This window comes from Chiloscyllium plagiosum, chromosome 6 (genome assembly GCF_004010195.1).
Source record: "Chiloscyllium plagiosum isolate BGI_BamShark_2017 chromosome 6, ASM401019v2, whole genome shotgun sequence".
NCBI classification, from domain to species: Eukaryota; Metazoa; Chordata; class Chondrichthyes; order Orectolobiformes; family Hemiscylliidae; genus Chiloscyllium; species Chiloscyllium plagiosum.
The window spans coordinates 70,612,961-70,630,777 of NC_057715.1; the positions used below are offsets into that span (position 1 = coordinate 70,612,961).

At 39.2% G+C, this 17,817-nt stretch overlaps 1 protein-coding gene across 5 annotated transcripts in view; it reads left to right on the forward strand.

The window, feature by feature from the left end:
• Positions 1–17,817, forward strand: part of LOC122550689 (cytoplasmic dynein 2 heavy chain 1) — a 555,979-nt gene that overhangs the window by 113,573 nt on the left and 424,589 nt on the right. For all 5 annotated transcript variants that reach the window (XM_043691809.1, XM_043691805.1, XM_043691808.1 and 2 more), the window contains exons 34-38: positions 4,627–4,809; positions 6,853–7,035; positions 9,814–10,037; positions 15,408–15,517; positions 17,249–17,448. In XM_043691809.1, the coding sequence (XP_043547744.1) occupies positions 4,627–4,809; positions 6,853–7,035; positions 9,814–10,037; positions 15,408–15,517; positions 17,249–17,448 (900 nt within the window). The remainder of the gene's footprint in view (positions 1–4,626; positions 4,810–6,852; positions 7,036–9,813; positions 10,038–15,407; positions 15,518–17,248; positions 17,449–17,817) is intronic.

Below are 17,817 nucleotides of genomic sequence, written 5' to 3' on the forward strand. Positions count from 1 at the left end.
TTGGCTTCAGCGGTGTAAAGGTCAGTGCGCCAGACTACCACTGCGCCCCCTTTATCCGCTGGCTTGATGGTGAGGTCGGGATTGGAGCAGAGGGATTGGAGGGCTGCGCGTTGTGAGGGTGAGAGGTTGGAGTGGGAGTCAACAGGTTGAGGCGGTTAATGTCCCGGCGGCAGTTGGAAATAAAGAGGTCGAGGGCAGATATTAGGCCAGCGCGGGGTGTCCAGGTGGATGCAGTGTGTTGGAGGTGGACGAAGGGGTCCTCGGAAGGTGGGCGGGAGTCCTGATTGTGAAAGTAAGCTCAGAGGCGGAGGCGAGGGAAGAAGTGTTCGATGTCACGGCGTGTATTAAATTCATTGATGCGTGGACGGAGGGATACGAAGGTGAGTCCTTTGCTGAGGACTGATCGTTCGTCCTCAGTGAGGGGGAGGTCTGGAGAGATGGTGAAAACTCGGCAGGGCTGGGAGCTGGGAGCTGGTGTGGATCCTGGCACTTTCCCCTGCCACCGCAGGACCTGTAAAACCTGTGCCCACACCTCCTCCCTCACCTCCATCTAAGGCCCTAAAGGAGCCTTCCACATCCATCAAAGTTTTACCTGCACATCCACTAATATCATTTATTGTATCCGTTGCTCCCGATGCGGTCTCCTCTACATTGGGGAGACTGGACGCCTCCTAGCAGAGCGCTTTAGGGAACATCTCCGGGACACCTGCACCAATCAACCACACCGCCCTGTGGCCCAACATTTCAACTCCCCCTGCCACGCAGCTGAGGACATGGAGGTCCTGGGCCTCCTTCACCGCCGCTCCCTCACCACCTGACGCCTGGAAGAAGAATGCCTTGTCTTCCGCCACGGAACACTTCAACCCCAGGGCATCAATGTGTACTTCTCCAGTTTCCTCATTTCCCCTTCCCCCACCTCACCTCAGCTCCAAACTTCCAGCTCAGCATCGTCCCCATGATTTGTCTTACCTGCCTATCTTCCTTTCCACCTATCCACTCCACCCTCCTCCCTGACCTATCACCTTCATCTCCTCCCCCACTCACCAATTGTACTCCTTGCTACTTTCTCCCCATTTATCTTTCTACCCTTCAGGCAGTCTGCCTGTATTCCTGATGAAAGGCTTTTGCCCGAAACGTCGATTTTACTGCTCCTCGGATGCTGCCTGAACTGCTGTGCTTTTCCAGCATCACTCTAATCTAAACTCTGGTTTCCAGCATGTGCAGTGATTGTTTTTACCTAGAGGTCTAGGAGATACCTATCCCTGCAATAGAGCTAGTCAGAGCAAGAGTGCAGGGTGCTGAGTTGCAACCCGAATCAATCCACACCCTTAAAAAGACTTGCCAAAAATCTGAAACACCAGGAACAGGGTGGAAGAATCGGGTCTTGGGCATTCCCCCCCCCCCCCCCCCCAACCACACCACCATTTTTAAAGAGCTCCTGAACTATCTCAACTTGGTGAAAGTTCAAGCCATGGCGTGGCTTTAATGTGTAAGGAAGTCATAAATATTACAGAATATATTTTGCCAATCTGCACCAAAAGTGTACGAAGTAGTCCTAGACAGGTCACTAAAGATTTTATTACATGAACTTACTGTGTAAGAGTTAAAGGTTTGGCTCTCAAGACAAAATTATACATGATCTGTTTATGTTGTGAAGAGGCTTCAATATAATCTTACAATGTGAGGATAAAATACAGCTTTGGAACAAGGGGCTGCTACAGGTTCTGCAGCAAAAATCCATTTAAAGTTTGTCCACTTTATATAATTTTCCAGTGAGTGAAATGTATAACAGTTGCTGTTTGGTGACTAATTGTTTGTGCTCCTGCCAATATTGAACTTTATTCCCTATTTCAATACATTGGTGATTCTTTCAACACATTTTACTTGCTTCAAAGCATCTACTATGTCTACAAACATTTTTGGGAAATTTTCATTTACCTTTTTGGGAAATAAAGTGGAACATTTCAGTGTTGAAAACCTAGAACTGTAACAAGTGATGATAGACTTTTCAGTAAATGGATCGATCTTATAAAATGCTTCTTATTGTTACTCCATTTTGTAAAATGCTAAACAGATTATTAGGAAATTCGGTTTAGATATAGTTAAAGAAAAATAAGTGGCTATAAACGAATTCTTTTCCCTCTTAAAATACAGTAGTATGTATGAAAATTATGAATAAGAAAATACAGTAAGCCCACTAGTATCTACACTATTCTTCCAACTTATACTAGTGGACAACATACGTGATAAAAGTTGTGGCCACTTTCTGAATGAATCTCTTAGGATAGATGGTTTTTCAAAACTACTGTCTGTTCAGGGAATGAAGTTTAGAATCATGGAATAGAATCACAGAATTCCTACAGTACAGATAAAGGATAAGTTTCAATTAAATTTCTTGGTGACTGGCTTATATTGCTAGACTCTATTTATGCTTTTTGCCCAAGAGAGGAAAGAAACATTTTATTTGTATCCACTCTTTTCTCATAAGAGTAAAGACTTCAATTAGTTAGCCTGTTGCTTTATTTTTCCAAAGAGACTAAACCTGACAATCCTCATGTGTTCACCCGCATAGTATGTATCTGTGTCATTCTCGTAAATCTTCTCTGATCCTCTTCAGTGTTTCAGTATCCTTCTTATCATATGACAACCAGAAGTGTGCACAGTACAAGTAAGGTTTGATACAGTTTAGCGTAACCTTTTTACTTTTCAGTTCTATCTCTTGAACTATAAACCTTGCTGCTTGATTTTCCTGTTTTATGACCTTGCTAACCTGTGTGTAATTTTTAATAAAAGCAAAGTACTGCAGATGCTGGAGATCTGAAATAAGATAAAAACAAAATGCTGGGGCAACTCAGCAGGTCTGGCAGCATGTGAAGGGAGAAAAACAGAGTTAAAACTTTGTTAATACTTTGAATCTAATATGACTCTTTGGATTGCTAGAGATGAGTTATATTGGACTTGAAATGTTAACTCTGTTTCTCTCTGCACAGATGCTGCTAGCACTGCTGGGTTTCTCCAGCACTTTCTGTTGCAATTTTTAATGGTTGGCGTGTTGTTACCTGTGATCACTTCATTCCTTTACCCCATTTAGGCTTGCAACTTCTAAGTAGTAAGTTCTTTAATCTTTCTTAGAATGTAGTAATCCCAGCATTTGCTGCACATCCCTAACAGTCCTTGAACTGGCTAGTAGTTAAGAGGCAACCACATTGCTATAAGCCAGACTGGGTAAGATACAAATTTCCTTTTAAAATACTCTTTAGTGTCAAATTCTCTAAGTACTCAAATTCAACAGCACCTAGTGAGTTTTGAGAAGATTTATAGCTCAGCCCTCTGTCTTCATTGAACTGGAGTTAGTGCTACATACTTAGTAAGTTGTATTTAATTCTTTCAAAAATCTTCATTCAGCAACATCTCAGTCTCCAATAATATTCCTCTGTGTTCTATTTTAGTGGACCTTTTCGAATCCCTGTAGAATGAAAAACTTAATTTCTGCTTAGTATATTTGAGATGAAAGGGTAGGTTATGTTATACTCGCTGATGTGCGCAGTCCCATCCCATCAGCAGATACTATCATAATGTCAATATGACTGTATTGTGAATCTTTAGCCTAGATTAATGCTCTGGGGATAAAGTATAGATAATTTCTAATCAACCTACATCCACAGCAGGTAGGACTTGATCTGAAGCCGTGTGATCCATACATAGAGACGCTACCACTGTATCACAACAGCCCTTTGACAGCTGGTGGAACTTAAATTTAATTAATAAAAATTCAATTGTTTAAAGCCTAGAGTTGAGTTAGGGCTAGGATTTTTAGTTTTAGCTTTCAGCAGTTGCTGTTGGTGCATTGAAAAGATAGAAGCTATTTTTTCCCTCTCTCGGTTACAGCTAAAAGCTGCAGGTACTCTGCCTGCTACTGGTATTGTATGTGAGACAATCTGTTTTCTGAATTTGCCTTTTAGCAAGGGTGTGTTTGTGGGATGTCACTGTATTGGAACAGTTAATTAGTCATAGTTACTGTATGTATTATTCTGTTAAGTTTTCCAGTAGAGTTAAGTTATTTCAATTCCTTCTTTCTTTTGTTGTATTTTGACTATAGTGGATGAATAAAGTGTGCTTTGCTTTAAATCCAGTCAGTTGACCAATCGCAATGCATCTGGAACACAGCACCTTACATTTCCCTTTAAAATAACAAAATGTTAGAGTCTAGGCTATCTTATGTGTATTTTGAGGGGATTTGCTCTTGTCCATAATACTGTAACTACCATATACCTCATCCATCTACCCATTCAATCACCCATTCACAAATTTGGAAAGACTGGACATTTAAACATCGCATTCAACAGCTACTGCTGTAAAATTGGGATGTGTCCAACATTCCCCCAACATTTCTCCACTGATGGAGTTCCAAGGTGCCCTCCACATTTTTTTGAAAAAGATGGGCTTGGAAAGTTTAAGCATAAATATGGAGCAGTATCCAATTGGGGAAAGTTTCAAGTGGCAATCCAATGATGTGCAAAAACACATTATCCCATGGAAAAAGACAAATCCTGTATAAATAAACTGTGTGATGAAACTTTTTATAATGAGTTTATTAACAATATGGCTTTATTAATTCTGTAACAGGGTAATGCTCCAAAGCTGGTTCACACTTCTCTTACAGACAAGTGCTACCTGACTCTTACTCAGGCCATGAAAATGGGGCTAGGAGGAAACCCATATGGACCAGCTGGCACTGGCAAGACAGAGTCTGTGAAAGCTTTAGGTGGCCTGTTTGGCCGACAGGTCCTTGTTTTTAACTGCGATGAGGTAATTATTTAGAACCTCTTTACAATTTTTGTTCATTTTTTATAATGCATTAGAGACAAGTGCAGTACGGACAGCAGGTAAATAATTTGAAGTACCAGGACAGTATATGGGTGGCCAGGGGTCTGCAGCAGCAATCTTCTTGACAATGGACAATTATTTGGGCATTCTGGGACCCATATTTGTTTTTAAAATCATTGGCTGAACAGCGTATGAAACTAACCTGATTAGAGTTCCAACAACATTCCAAACTCGGCAGTGCTACTGAGAGAATTGAACACTGCTGTAGGCGCAATATGAGGGAGGTAACTGATTTGCTCCTCTGCAAAGCTGGCCTCTACAGTTGGAGAGGTAACTTCTTCAGCAGTGATGTATGGGCCTGGGCCAAACTTTGCAACTGTTGGCTCCCTTACTGTATATCTGCACCCACAAGAAGCCACTTTTAAGTACCTGGCAACCTCCCTAAATATGGGAAGCTGTCATGCTGTGGGTGAAACACTAGCAACTTGGAAAATGGCCTTAAGTCTTGAACCTAAGAGTTAACTAAATTGGGTGTCCGCTTTTGATTGATGGGCAGTCAAGCAGTTCCCCTTCCTTCTGCTGATAAAAATACCTGATGGAACAAATATGTTGAGACCTCGTGGTGTGGCTGCCTTCACTCTGGATAGCAACTCCTGTAGGAAACTGAAAATATGAAAAAGTTTCTTTCCACTGTCAAGACTTTGATTAATTTTAGAGAAGCTGTTTCTTGCAGGCCTGTTTTTCTTGCACTATTAGAGTCATAAAATCATAGAGATGTATAGCTCGGAAACAGACCCTTTGGTCCAACTCATCCAATTGACCAGATATCTTAAATTAATCTAGTCCCATTTACCAACATTTGACCCATATCACTCTAAACCCTTACAATTCAGATACCCATCCATGCACCTTTCAAATCTTGTAGTTGTATCAGCCACCACCATCTCCTCTGGCCCCTCATTCCAGATACGCATCACACTCTGCATGAAAAAGTTGCCACTTAGGCCCCCTTTAAATATTTCCCCTCTCACCTTAAACCTATACCCTCTAGTTTTGGACTCCCCTACCCTGGGAAAAAGACCGTGGCTATTCACCCTATGCATGCCCTCATGATTTTATAAACTTGTATAAGGTCAGCCTCCAATGTTCCAGGGAAAATAGCACCAGCCTATTTAGCCTCTCCGATAGCTCAAACCCTTCAACCCTGGCAACATCCTTATAAATCTTTCCTGAACCCTTTCAAGTTTCACAGCATCTTTCATATAACAGGGCGATTAGAATTGAACACAGTACTCCAAAAGTGGCCTAATCAATGATGTACAGCCGTAACATGACATCCCAATGCACTCAATGCACTGACCAAATTAGTTAGAATATGGTAGGGATCACTATCGCATGTTTTCAGTAGGTCAAATAAATATGTTTCCTGGACTTCTTCAAAAGCATAAGTGCCCTTCTGGAAAATACTTTGAGGGTCTTTGTGATTTTTATGGCTAACAACCACCGCTTGTGCTTTGGGAAAACAGTCTGATGGAAATTTTCATACTTCACTCTAACCGATTCTCTTTGTGGTGTTGCTAAGCATTATACTCAAAAATATTCCTGATATCAGCACTACCTGGTGCAAATTTTTGGGCAGAAATGTAGCGATGGGTTTTTATTTGGATCGCATACTGGTTAGGAGAATAACTAGTAAGATACATCAGCAGATATCCATGGAAAATAAGCTTTGATTGATGTTGAATATACCTACACCCTTTTACTTCATGATAATCTGGCTTCCAGCTGCTTCAGAGTTCAGATGTCAAAGAGGCTATTGTGTTAAAGTTTCAGAAGTAGTCTTTGGTAGGTGTTAGCATAACTCCACTCCCAGAATGTACAGCAATGAAGCTCAACTATCTAACATAACGGTGCATCTCATTTATTTTTCTATTAAATTTGTTTTTAATGGCTAAAATTGAATGCTTTAATAATGTGAATTTCTAAAAAAATTAAATTTGATTGTTTTATTTTCTGTTCCTAAAGGGCATAGATGTGAAGTCCATGGGCCGTATTTTTATTGGTTTGGTGAAATGTGGCGCATGGGGTTGCTTTGATGAGTTTAATCGTTTAGAGGAAGCTGTGCTATCTGCTGTTTCTATGCAAATTCAAGCTATCCAGGATGCTTTGAAAGATCACAGGCGTTTTTGTGAGCTGCTAGGAAAACAGGTACACTGTTTTAAATAAATTTTTAAATTCATAGAACAGCTAATATAGGCATGATACTGTCAAAAATTTATTAATGGGCCAATGTTTTGCAGATGCGTTTTTCATGCTATTGGCAGGAGCTTAAATTAATTTGGCAGGGGGAGAGGTCACAGTGTCAGTACAATAGGGACAAAGCATATTATGGATAAGGAACCTAGCCAGAGGGAGTTTAGCTGTGTTGAGTTTCATGGAAGTCAGGTGAGGCTAGATAGCTTTTACTTTAATCCAAGGAGTATTATAGACAAAATCGATGAAATAAGGGTGTGGCTTGACAAATAGAATTGTGACCATAATGGAACATTGAATGTGTAGTGTGGGAAATTATGAAAGCAATTAGGAGAAAAAACAGTGTGTAAAATGACGGAGGATCCCAAGATATTCAGTAAGTATATTGAGGGGAAGACGATAACTAGGGAATAAAAAGAGCCCATTAGAGACCAATAGGGCAAATTGTGCAAAGAGCTTGAGGACATTTATAGCATGTTAAATGAGTACTTCACATTTATCATACCATCTGTGGACAGAGAAACAGAATTTATGGCTCAAATTTGTCTGTTCTTTGGAATTGAAAGGTTTTGGAAGATAGTTTTTTTTTTGTTTCTTTCATTGGATCTCTATGCTGTCTCCCCATCTGCTCCTCACCTACTTCTGTCAAAAGTATAAAAAGAAGATAGGTTGATACAAACATACAAATTAGGGCCACTAAGTCCTTCAAGCTTGCTTTCTCATTAAACAAGATCATAATTCATCTGACTCCTTCACATTCTCCACTATCCCAATAGCGTTTGATACTCTTGTTTATTGACAATCCGTCTACACTGGCCTTAAAAGTATGCAAACACTGTCCTTCCACTGCCTTTTGAAGAAGAGAGTTCCAAAGACACTCAACCTTCAATCAGGAAACAAACATCTCCTGATCTCTTTCCCTAAGTGGGTGGCATCTTATTTAGAAACAGTGATCCTTAGTTCTAGTCTCTAAGGGGAAACATCCTTTTGCTATTAACTCTGTCAAGACAATTCAGAATTTTTTTGTATTTTAATCAAGCCACCATTACTCTTCCAAGTATCCAGTTGATACAAGCGTAACCTGTCTATCCTTTCTTTCTAAAGCATTCCACTCATTTCCAGGTATTAGTTTAATAAATCTACTCTGAATTGCTTGCAGTACTTTTACATCTTCCTTTAACTAATGAGACTAATACAGTACACAGTACTACAGATATGGCCTCACAAATTCCCTGGTCTAACTGAAACATAATGAACCTCCTTTTGTCTTCATTCACCTCACAATAAATAATAACATTCTATTAGCTTTCCTCATTAGTTGCTGTATCTGTACACTAAGCTTCTGTAAATCATGCTCTAGGACACCTTTGTGCAATTTCTAACCATTTAGGTAATATTTTTTTCTTTATTCTTCTGGTCACAATGGGCAGTTTTTGTATTTTCCCAGATTATACTCCTCTTGCTAGATCTTTCTCCACTTGCTTAACCTATGTATATCCTTATTTCTTATGTCTTCTTCGCAATGTTTTTTTTTGTCCATTCTTTTTCACTAGCAAATTTGGCAACCATATACATTTCCTTCCTTCATCCATGTCATTAGTATAAATTGTAAGAAGTTGATGTCCCAGCACTGATGTCCTTTTACACCAAAATATCATCTTAAGTCATACAAACTAAGTTTTGGAAACCACTGTCATAATTTAAGTCTTGAAATTAGTTTGGTAAATGTGCTCCGTACCTCCTTTCAATATATCATTCCCGAGTTTCAAGACTCGAAACTGAATGCAGAACTCTGAATTGCTAGGCCTTCATTTTTTACCTACTCATGTCATCAGATTACCTCCACTTTCGTGTGCTTTCATTTTTCCTAATAATCCCTTGTGCTGCTACCATTGGAGCACTAATAGAAAAGGCTGCAGAGTGAGGTAATGCATATTGCTATATAGACAGAACCATTTCTACTGTTTCCAGTTACTCCTGCCAGGAAATCTGCTGTTATAGTATGCCACACTCATCAATAATTGCACTATGCTCACTCATGCACAGCATCTTGACTGCAATCACTGTGTGACATTATTAATCCAACAAGACCAAAGTACTCACTTCTACCTGCTACCATCCACTTCTAGAGGAGATCCCTGTAGCTTTACAGTTCTGATCAAATGGCTGATAAACTGACATTTTTGTTTCTGGAGGTTACTTTTTAGAATTTTTTATGCTCTTGCAATTTCAGGTATCTGTTCATTTGCCTTTGGCATAACTCAGATGAGGTACAGCCATTCTGCGTTCTGTATGAAAGTAAAACCATTTTATTCATAATAGTCAATGGCTAGGGCATTGAAGATTTTACTGCATGTATGAAACTATATTACACACAAAAACAAATTAAATTTAGAAATAGATAGCCAGTCAGATAGCCAGTATTGTGTACAATTGTCAACCTTGAGGGCAGGTTATTAACTTGCTTATTCCACAACAGCTAAATTGCTAAATTAGACAGTGCATTGAATATCTTTTATCTCCCATCAACTGTGCAACCCTTTGCATTTCTAAATAAATTTTGTCAGCAAAGAAAAAGTACATCTATTGTTCACATGCAGATTGTATTTGTCCCAAAGTTTGTAACTCAATAGGAGTTGTAGTACATTATAACGTAAAATATAATTTTTCTTAAACAAATATTTCATTTGTTTGCATGCATGATTTTATACATGACCTTGCTTGAAATTTTAGGTTGATCTTGATCCAAACTCTGGAATATTTATCACCATGAATCCTGCTGGAAAAGGATATGGAGGACGACAGAAGCTCCCTGATAACCTGAAACAACTCTTTCGACCTGTTGCCATGTCTCGACCAGATAATGAACTTATTGCTGAAGTGATTCTCTATGCAGAAGGATTTAAAGATGGCAACATTTTGGGCAGGAAATTAGTGGCCCTTTTTACTCTGTCCAAGTATGTATTAAAATAATGTTGTCTTCTTTGCAAGTGAAACATGTTGTAATTCTAAATATTTGCATCAAATGTCAAATGAACTCCATCCATTTGTACTGCCATTGACATAACAGCAGAGTAACAAAACAGATTAATTCAATGTATGATCTGAGAAACTTTTCTTACTTCACTAGTTTTGCATTATATATGTAATTTACTGAAGATAGTTGTACGACAGATTAAATATCTGTTCATAAGGTAACTTCAAACAGACCTAGTATTCACCTCAGCATTTTATTTACTGTGTTAGAAATTGTGTTGTTTGTTAATTATAAAGCTATACTCCTAATAACTTGCATTATTTGTAATGCCTGCAATGTTGAGAATGTTGTAAGGCACGCCAGAAATGTAAGCATAACAGGCCGACCACAAATTAAATATTGGGATGAGTGTACAAACGCTTGACCAGTCAGATTGATTTGAAGGGGGTTCTTAAAGGATGAGATCTATGTAGGGAAGGAACTCCACAACATATGACACAGTTAGCTGAAAACACAGTTGCCAATGGTTAGGTGAAGGAAAGAAGAAGCCAGAGTGAGAAAAATATTTGGGGAAGCATTAAGTAGTTCATCGATCTAGAAATGGTTATGGAGTTAAATGGAATTGAAGCCATGGAGAAATGTAAACTGAAACATGATAACTTAGAATCAGGACACTGGGAGACCTAGAGCAAACACAGATCAGATGAAAACAGGTGCAGTGAATGAATAGATTTGGTCTTCTAGGATATGTGGATACATAATTTTGAATGAGCTCAAGGTTATGGAGGGTAGAAGATGACAAAGTTGTGAATTAAGATGAACTGAAGTAGGGATGGAGTGGGAGGGATGTTATGAAATTGCAAATATATTCTGTGCATGTTGAGTATAGAGGATTGAAAGTTATTGTAACTAAGCAAATTGCTAGGAATGCAAACAGTCTGGTTCAGCTAAGACAGTGGCTAAAGGAGGTAATGATGGGCTAAAGGCAATAACTTTGGTCTGTGCAGTACTGACTTAGTGAAAGATGCCAGGCATGTACCGAATAATGTGGCTATAATGCAGCGGTCAACCCTTGTAGCTGGGCGTCATTTTAAGAGTCTCTGAAATGGATAATCAAGTGTTGGGGCATTGTTCTGGGACGTTACAACGTATCTAAAGATCTTGGAAAGAAAAGGGATATTTGAAAGAGTCTGGGATTATTGAGGGCAAAGGGGCTGAGGGTGGATATCAAGTTGGTCATTATGTCTTTGAAAGCAGATAGAACTTGAAAGTCATGACAGTCTTTCGGAGTTGAATGGGAGAAACTGTTGCTATTTGTAAATGGCTAAAGAACCAGCAGGCACAGTTTTGATGTGTTTTGCAAAAGAATTAAATGCGAGGTGAGAAAACATATTTTCACACAGTACCATTGTGTTTGGGACTAGTTCCTTTTTGGGAAAGGAGCGGGGGAAGAGCTGAATTGTGGTTTATTTAATGGGAACAAGAGGTCTGTGACCTTTGACGTCTATGAGGAGGTAAGGAAAGGGATACACTGAGAACGTTCTCTTGATTCAGAAGCTGTGCCTTTTGATTGGAACCTTGCACATAATTCCATTGTTTAATAAAGTGGAGATGGAAACAAGAGAATTATGAATCAGCTATCTGACATTGTAATTTGGGAAATTTTAAGAATCCATAATTAATTAAATATCTGTGAGAGCATGAGACAGTGCACGCAGATAATGGCGAGGTGCTCAAATTGCTTTGTGACCTCAACTATTCACTTTATTTATAAATGACTGAGACAAAAAGCTGCATGTCTAAATTGGCCAAATGAGTATTTCCATTTGTGGGATGTGGGTGCTGCTGGCAGTGTTAGCGTTTGTTGACCACTGAAGGGCCCCAATTAGAAGTAACATGGGAAGGTCTTAATGAGAAGGGTCTTGTAGTGCAATGGCAATGCCTCAGCCTCTGAAACAGAAGAGCTGCGTTCAAGTGCCAACGTGCTCCGGAGGAGGTATTCACCGAGGAGAGGGTCAGGATGGATATTGAGGTTAGGGATAGATCTTTGAGTACTCTAGGTAAAGTTGGCATAAGGAGGGAGGAAGATTTGGGTGTTCTAAAAGGCATTAAGGTAGACAAGCCCCCAGGTCCAGATGGGATCTACCCCAGATTACTGAGGGAAGCGAGGGTTTGAACAATTATCTTCGCGGCATCTTTGAACACAGCTGAGGTCTCAGAGGACTGGGGAATTGCTAACATTGTCCCCATGTTAAAGAAGGGTAGCAGGGATACTGCAGGTAATTATACACCGGTGAGTCTGACGTCAGTGGTAGGGAAGCTGCTGGAGAAGATACTGAGGGATAAGATTTATTCCCATTTGGAAGAAAATGGGCTTATCGGTAATGGGCAGCATGGTTTTGTTCGGGGAAGGTCATGTCATACAAACCTAACAGAATTCTTTGAGGAGGTGACGAAGTTGATTGATGTGGGAAGGGCCGTAGATTTCATATACATGGACTTCAGTAAGGTGTTTGATAAGGTTCCCCATTGTAGGCTGATGGAGAAGGTGAAGTTGCGTGGGGTCCAGGGTATTCCACCTAGATGGATAGAGAACTGGCTGGGCAACAGGAGACAGAGTAGTAGTGGAAGGGAGTTTCTCAAAATGGAAACCTGTGACCAGTGGTGTTCCACAGGGATCTGTGCTGGGACCACTGTTGTTTGTGATATATACAAATGATTTAGAGAAAGGTTTCATTGCCTGATTAGCAAGTTTGTAGATGACACTAAGATTGGTGGAATAGCAGATAGTGAAGGGGACTGTCAGAGAATACAGCAGAGTATAGATAGATTGGAGAGATGGGCAGAGAAATAGCAGATGGAGTTCAATCCAGGCAAATGTGAGGTGACGCATTTTGGAAAATCCAATTCAAGAGCAAACTATACAGTAAATGGAAAAGTCCTGGTGAAAATTGATGTACAGTGAGATCTGAGTGTTCAGGTCCATTGTTCCCTGAAGGTGGCAATGCAGGTCTGTAAAGAGATCAAGAAGGCATACAGCATGCTTTCCTTCATTGGACGGAGTATTGAGTGCAACAGTTGGCCGGTCATGTTACAGTTGTATAGGACTTTGGTTCGGCTGTATTTGGAATACTGTGTATAGTTCTGGTTGCCACATTACCAAAAGGATGTGGATGCTTTGGAGCTGGTGCAGAGCAGGTTCACCAGGATGTTGCCTGGTATGGAGGGCATGAACTATGAATGATTTGGAGATGCCGGTGTTGGACTAGGGTGTACAAAGTTAAAAATCACACAACACCAGGTTATAGTCCAACAGGTTTAATTGGAAGTTGTGTGATTTTCACCTGACGAAGGAGCGTTGGTCCGAAAGCTAGTGTGCTTCCAATTAAACCTGTTGGACTATAACCTGGTGTTGTGTGATTTTTAACTATGAACTATGAAGATATGTTGAATAGATTAGGATTATTTTCCTTGGAAAGGAGGAGGTTGAAGGGGGACCTGATTGAGGTCTATGAAATCATGAGATGTATAGACAGGTGGATAGCAAGAAGCTTTTTCCCAGAGTGACGAGCTCAATTTCTAGGGGTAACATGTTCAAAGTGAAAGGGTAAAGGTTTAGGGGAGATATGCGTGGAAAGATCTTTACACAGAGGGTGGTGGGGGCCTGGAACATGTTGCCAGTGGGGGTGGTAGAAGCGGGAGTGATAGCATAATTTAAGATGTATCTAGACAGATACATGAATGGGCAGGGAGTAAAGGGATGCAGACCTTTAGAAAATAAGTGGCAGGTTTAGATAGAGGATCTGCATGGGCGCATGCTTAGATCGCTGAAGGGCCTGTTCCTGTGCTCTAATTTTCTTTGTTCTTTGTTCTTTGAGGGTAATAGCATCTTTGAACAGGTTGATTAGAAAGTTAAAGGCTTTAATGCCCTAAACATAATCAAGATAGAGGTGAGAAGGGTGAGTCCCTGCCTGTTCTCTTCACACACACATCACTACCCTCGCCACCCCTTACTTGATTACCAGCATGTGCTGCCACCAAACCTGACATGGGACATATGAAATTCTACCCAAAGAAATTAGAAGTAGAAGGAGAAAGTGGCTAAACAAATCTACAATGTTCTCTATTTCTTATTAACTCCACCTATTTTTATCACTCTCTCTCTGTCCAGTCATCTTTCTGCCTCTATCATACTCTTCACTTCTCAAGTGAAAGGGTAAAGGGGTAAAGCAAAGAGGTAAGTAGAACAGAAATGGTGGAGAAGATGAGCGAAAAAGTGAGAGAAGTAGGGAAAAAGGTCACTGAGACTAGAAGGAACTTGCATGAAAGAAGGAAAGAATGAGAGAGCAGAGAGACAGAAATGAAAACAAAATGATGAGAAGGGAAGGAGAGAATTGGTGAATTTGGGACAAAGGAGGGAAAGGAAAAGAATAACTCAGAAGTCTCACAGAGAGACTGAAACATGAGCCGTACCTTTGTGCACAGGCATTGCTTAATCTGTTGATTATTGCAACATTTTCTGCTTATTTCAGAATGTTCATTTCTGTAGTATTTTGCACTGGCTTCTTTGGCAGAAGTGTTCAATTCAAGCTTCACTTCAGGATTTTAGAACAGAGTTTAACATGGTATTAATACTGTTGAAGTGATAAATTACTCGAAAGTACAACCTTCTTGATAAGAAAATAAGCAGAAAATCGGTCTACCATCATTTGCTCCTCCGTGACTCCAGTTAAAAAGCAGGAATTTCTTTGCAGCCTCGCCATCAATCTTTCCTTAATCAATACTGTCCGGAAAAGTAGATGAATTGCTTAAGTGTTTTATTTTGCTGACCCACAACCTTACTATGCACCAATTGGCTAATGCAGCAGTGGCAATTTGATTAATTGTGAAGCTCTGGATGCCTGTTAAGATCTTTTATTTTTATTTTCACTCTATTTTATCTGTCTTCATTCCTTTTTAATCTTTATTTTTTTCTTAATTTTTTTTTATTTTGTAACCTATTGTCATTTACATTATTACTTAATTACGAAGGCTTATCTTTTTTGTTAAGCCATCAATTCATAGCCTGTCAATGTCTCATGGAGTATTCTACCACTATCTGAAATTTGGGGACTTAGGAGATGTTTGCAGGATAGAGTAACATGAGTTCCTTTTTAATCCTTTAGTCCTCTAAGTTCCCAATGTTTTGTACTATAAAGATACAGCACATTTGATCATTTTTACAAGATTGGTCTTTGGAATTAGACCTTTCAAAAAATGGCAAACAAGCAACAAAATATAATGCTATAGTAAATTGTCTGTTGCAGTAAATAAAAAGTTTATTTAAATTTTGTGTATGGTGAAATTTCAGAGAGCTTCTGACACCACAGCAGCACTATGACTGGGGTTTGAGAGCACTGAAGACAGTCCTCAAGGGGTGTGGAAATTTGCTCCAACAACGAAAGAAAAGCAAAACAAAAAGTAAGCATTCCAATGGATTTCAACAAAACTTATATTAGTATCTGTATAAGTGCATGAAGGTTTGTTAATTGACAGCAAGATATTCATCTACTAATAGTTGTATTTGGAGAAACGTAATTATCTGTTCAGATCAAGTTATTCAATAAATAGAATAATTTAGAAATGCTGGAATTGTAAACCATAAACAGGAAATCATGGTATAGTGTCGCGATTTCTTTATCCTGATTCTTTGGAACCTTGTACATTTCAATCACTGTCTCTCAGTTGCTAAATATCAGTAGTCCCCAGAGAGGATAGGCACAAACAGTTAAATGGGGATACACTATTGTGGCAATTACAGGCATCTATTTTATAAAGGACAGCACTGGTTAGTACATATTCCTTGATACAATGTGTTTAAGAAAGGCAAGCCAGAAAAAGGAGAAGGAGAAGTATAAGTATTGATTCAGTGAGAAAGGAAGCCGTCGTTGGGTTGATGACAGAATCTGTTTGGTTGGAGTTAAGAAACAACAGAAGGGCACTATTACATGTCTGTATATGTGCCAAAGGGTGCCAGTAGTGGAAAGATTATAAGGGAGGAAATTTTCTGGGATCTTATTGAGAGACACAGAAGCTATAGAGCAATATTAATGGTTTTTCAAAAAAAACTTACTCTGATGAAACTGGGATCAGGATAATGGAAATGCCCAAGAGTGGGATGAGTTTATGAGATGTATTCAGGAGACATTGCTGGATCATTGACTCCTTGACACAGTAATTGACCACCTGCAGCCTTGATGTCAATAGCAGTCGTTCTTACCGTGTATCTTAAATTCAGCTCTTTTGTCCATGTTTGGACTAAGGCGGGGGGGGGGGGTCAGGAGCTGAGGAGCTCTGTCCTCTTAGCAGAGGAGAGTTGAGAGCAGATCTATAAAAGTGTTGAAAATCCTGGGGGTCAGGAGGGAGTAGTTAGAGACAAACTGTTCCAATTGACAGAGGATTCTGTTGAGAACCAGAGAATACAGAAAGAAGGTGAATGGCAAAACATGATGATCTGAGGAAGTTCTATGTTAACGTACTTCCTGAGAGTTGATGGTGAAAAATTCAAATATGGCTTGGATAAGTATTTGAAATAAAAGGTGCAAAGTTCCAGTGAAGGGGTCAGAAATTGGGGATTGCTTGTGCAGAGAACCAAAACAATTGTAACATGTACAAATGGTCTTCTATGCTGTTGCCATTCTATGATTCACTGATCCGTAGATTTGTATGCGATTTATTCAGCCTGTTAAAATTTAACAACACTTTCAAAATGTGGTCACTTCAGTGAACTTTCTCTGTACCATCTCAATGACAAGTATATCCTTCCGTAGATATCAAGACCAAAACTGTGTGCAAAGTTATAGAAATGTAGCAAACCTTTCTTACTCCAATACTCCATTTCCTTTGCAGTAAAGACTAACGTGTCATTTGCCTTTCCAGTGCTAGCTTTCAGTGTTTTAGTACCTTCAAGCCTTTCTGAAAATTACTTTTTAGTTTATAAGCAATGATAATTGAAAATCCATTTCACTAGCTATACATGCACTTTAAACTTTTAAATACGAAGTTCTCTTATTAATGCCTATCTTAAATGCAACTAATGTTAATACTTAAACAGCTCATATACTTAATTCTGGAATTTTACAAAGCATCTCCTTTGTAAAAATGCATATTTGGATTAGGTACAATGTAATTTTCCATTTCTTTGTTTTACAGTTGATGAAAGTCACATTGTTGTGCAGGCTCTGCGTCTTAACACAATGTCAAAACTGACATTTGCTGACTGTACAAGGTTTGATGCATTGGTGAGAGATATTTTCCCTGGCGTTAACTTCAAAGATTTTGAATATGTGGACTTGGCTGCAGCTCTCCATGAAGCATTTGAAGAAGCAAACCTGGAAATTATACCGAATCAGGTAAATATGAAGTCAGCTAAAAATACTGAAACAGTTACTTGGGTTATTTGAATATTACTGACCCATGTTATTTTGCTATAATTGTGACAGTGGAAATAAATTTATGTACAATGTTATGGGATACATAAGGTAAAAATAGCAAACTGGTTTTAAATTATGAATATTCTTATTCAAATCACTACTTAATGAGATTCCTTATATTGTATTATTAATGCATTATATTCATGGAAATATTTTTAATGCTTATTCCCAATTATCTTTTTGCATGACTTTGAGTTACATGTTTATTATACTTTTTTGAAATCCTAAAAGTTATCTGCTTAATTTAATGTTACTCCAACCATGATTTATTAAGCTGAAAAACAGTGA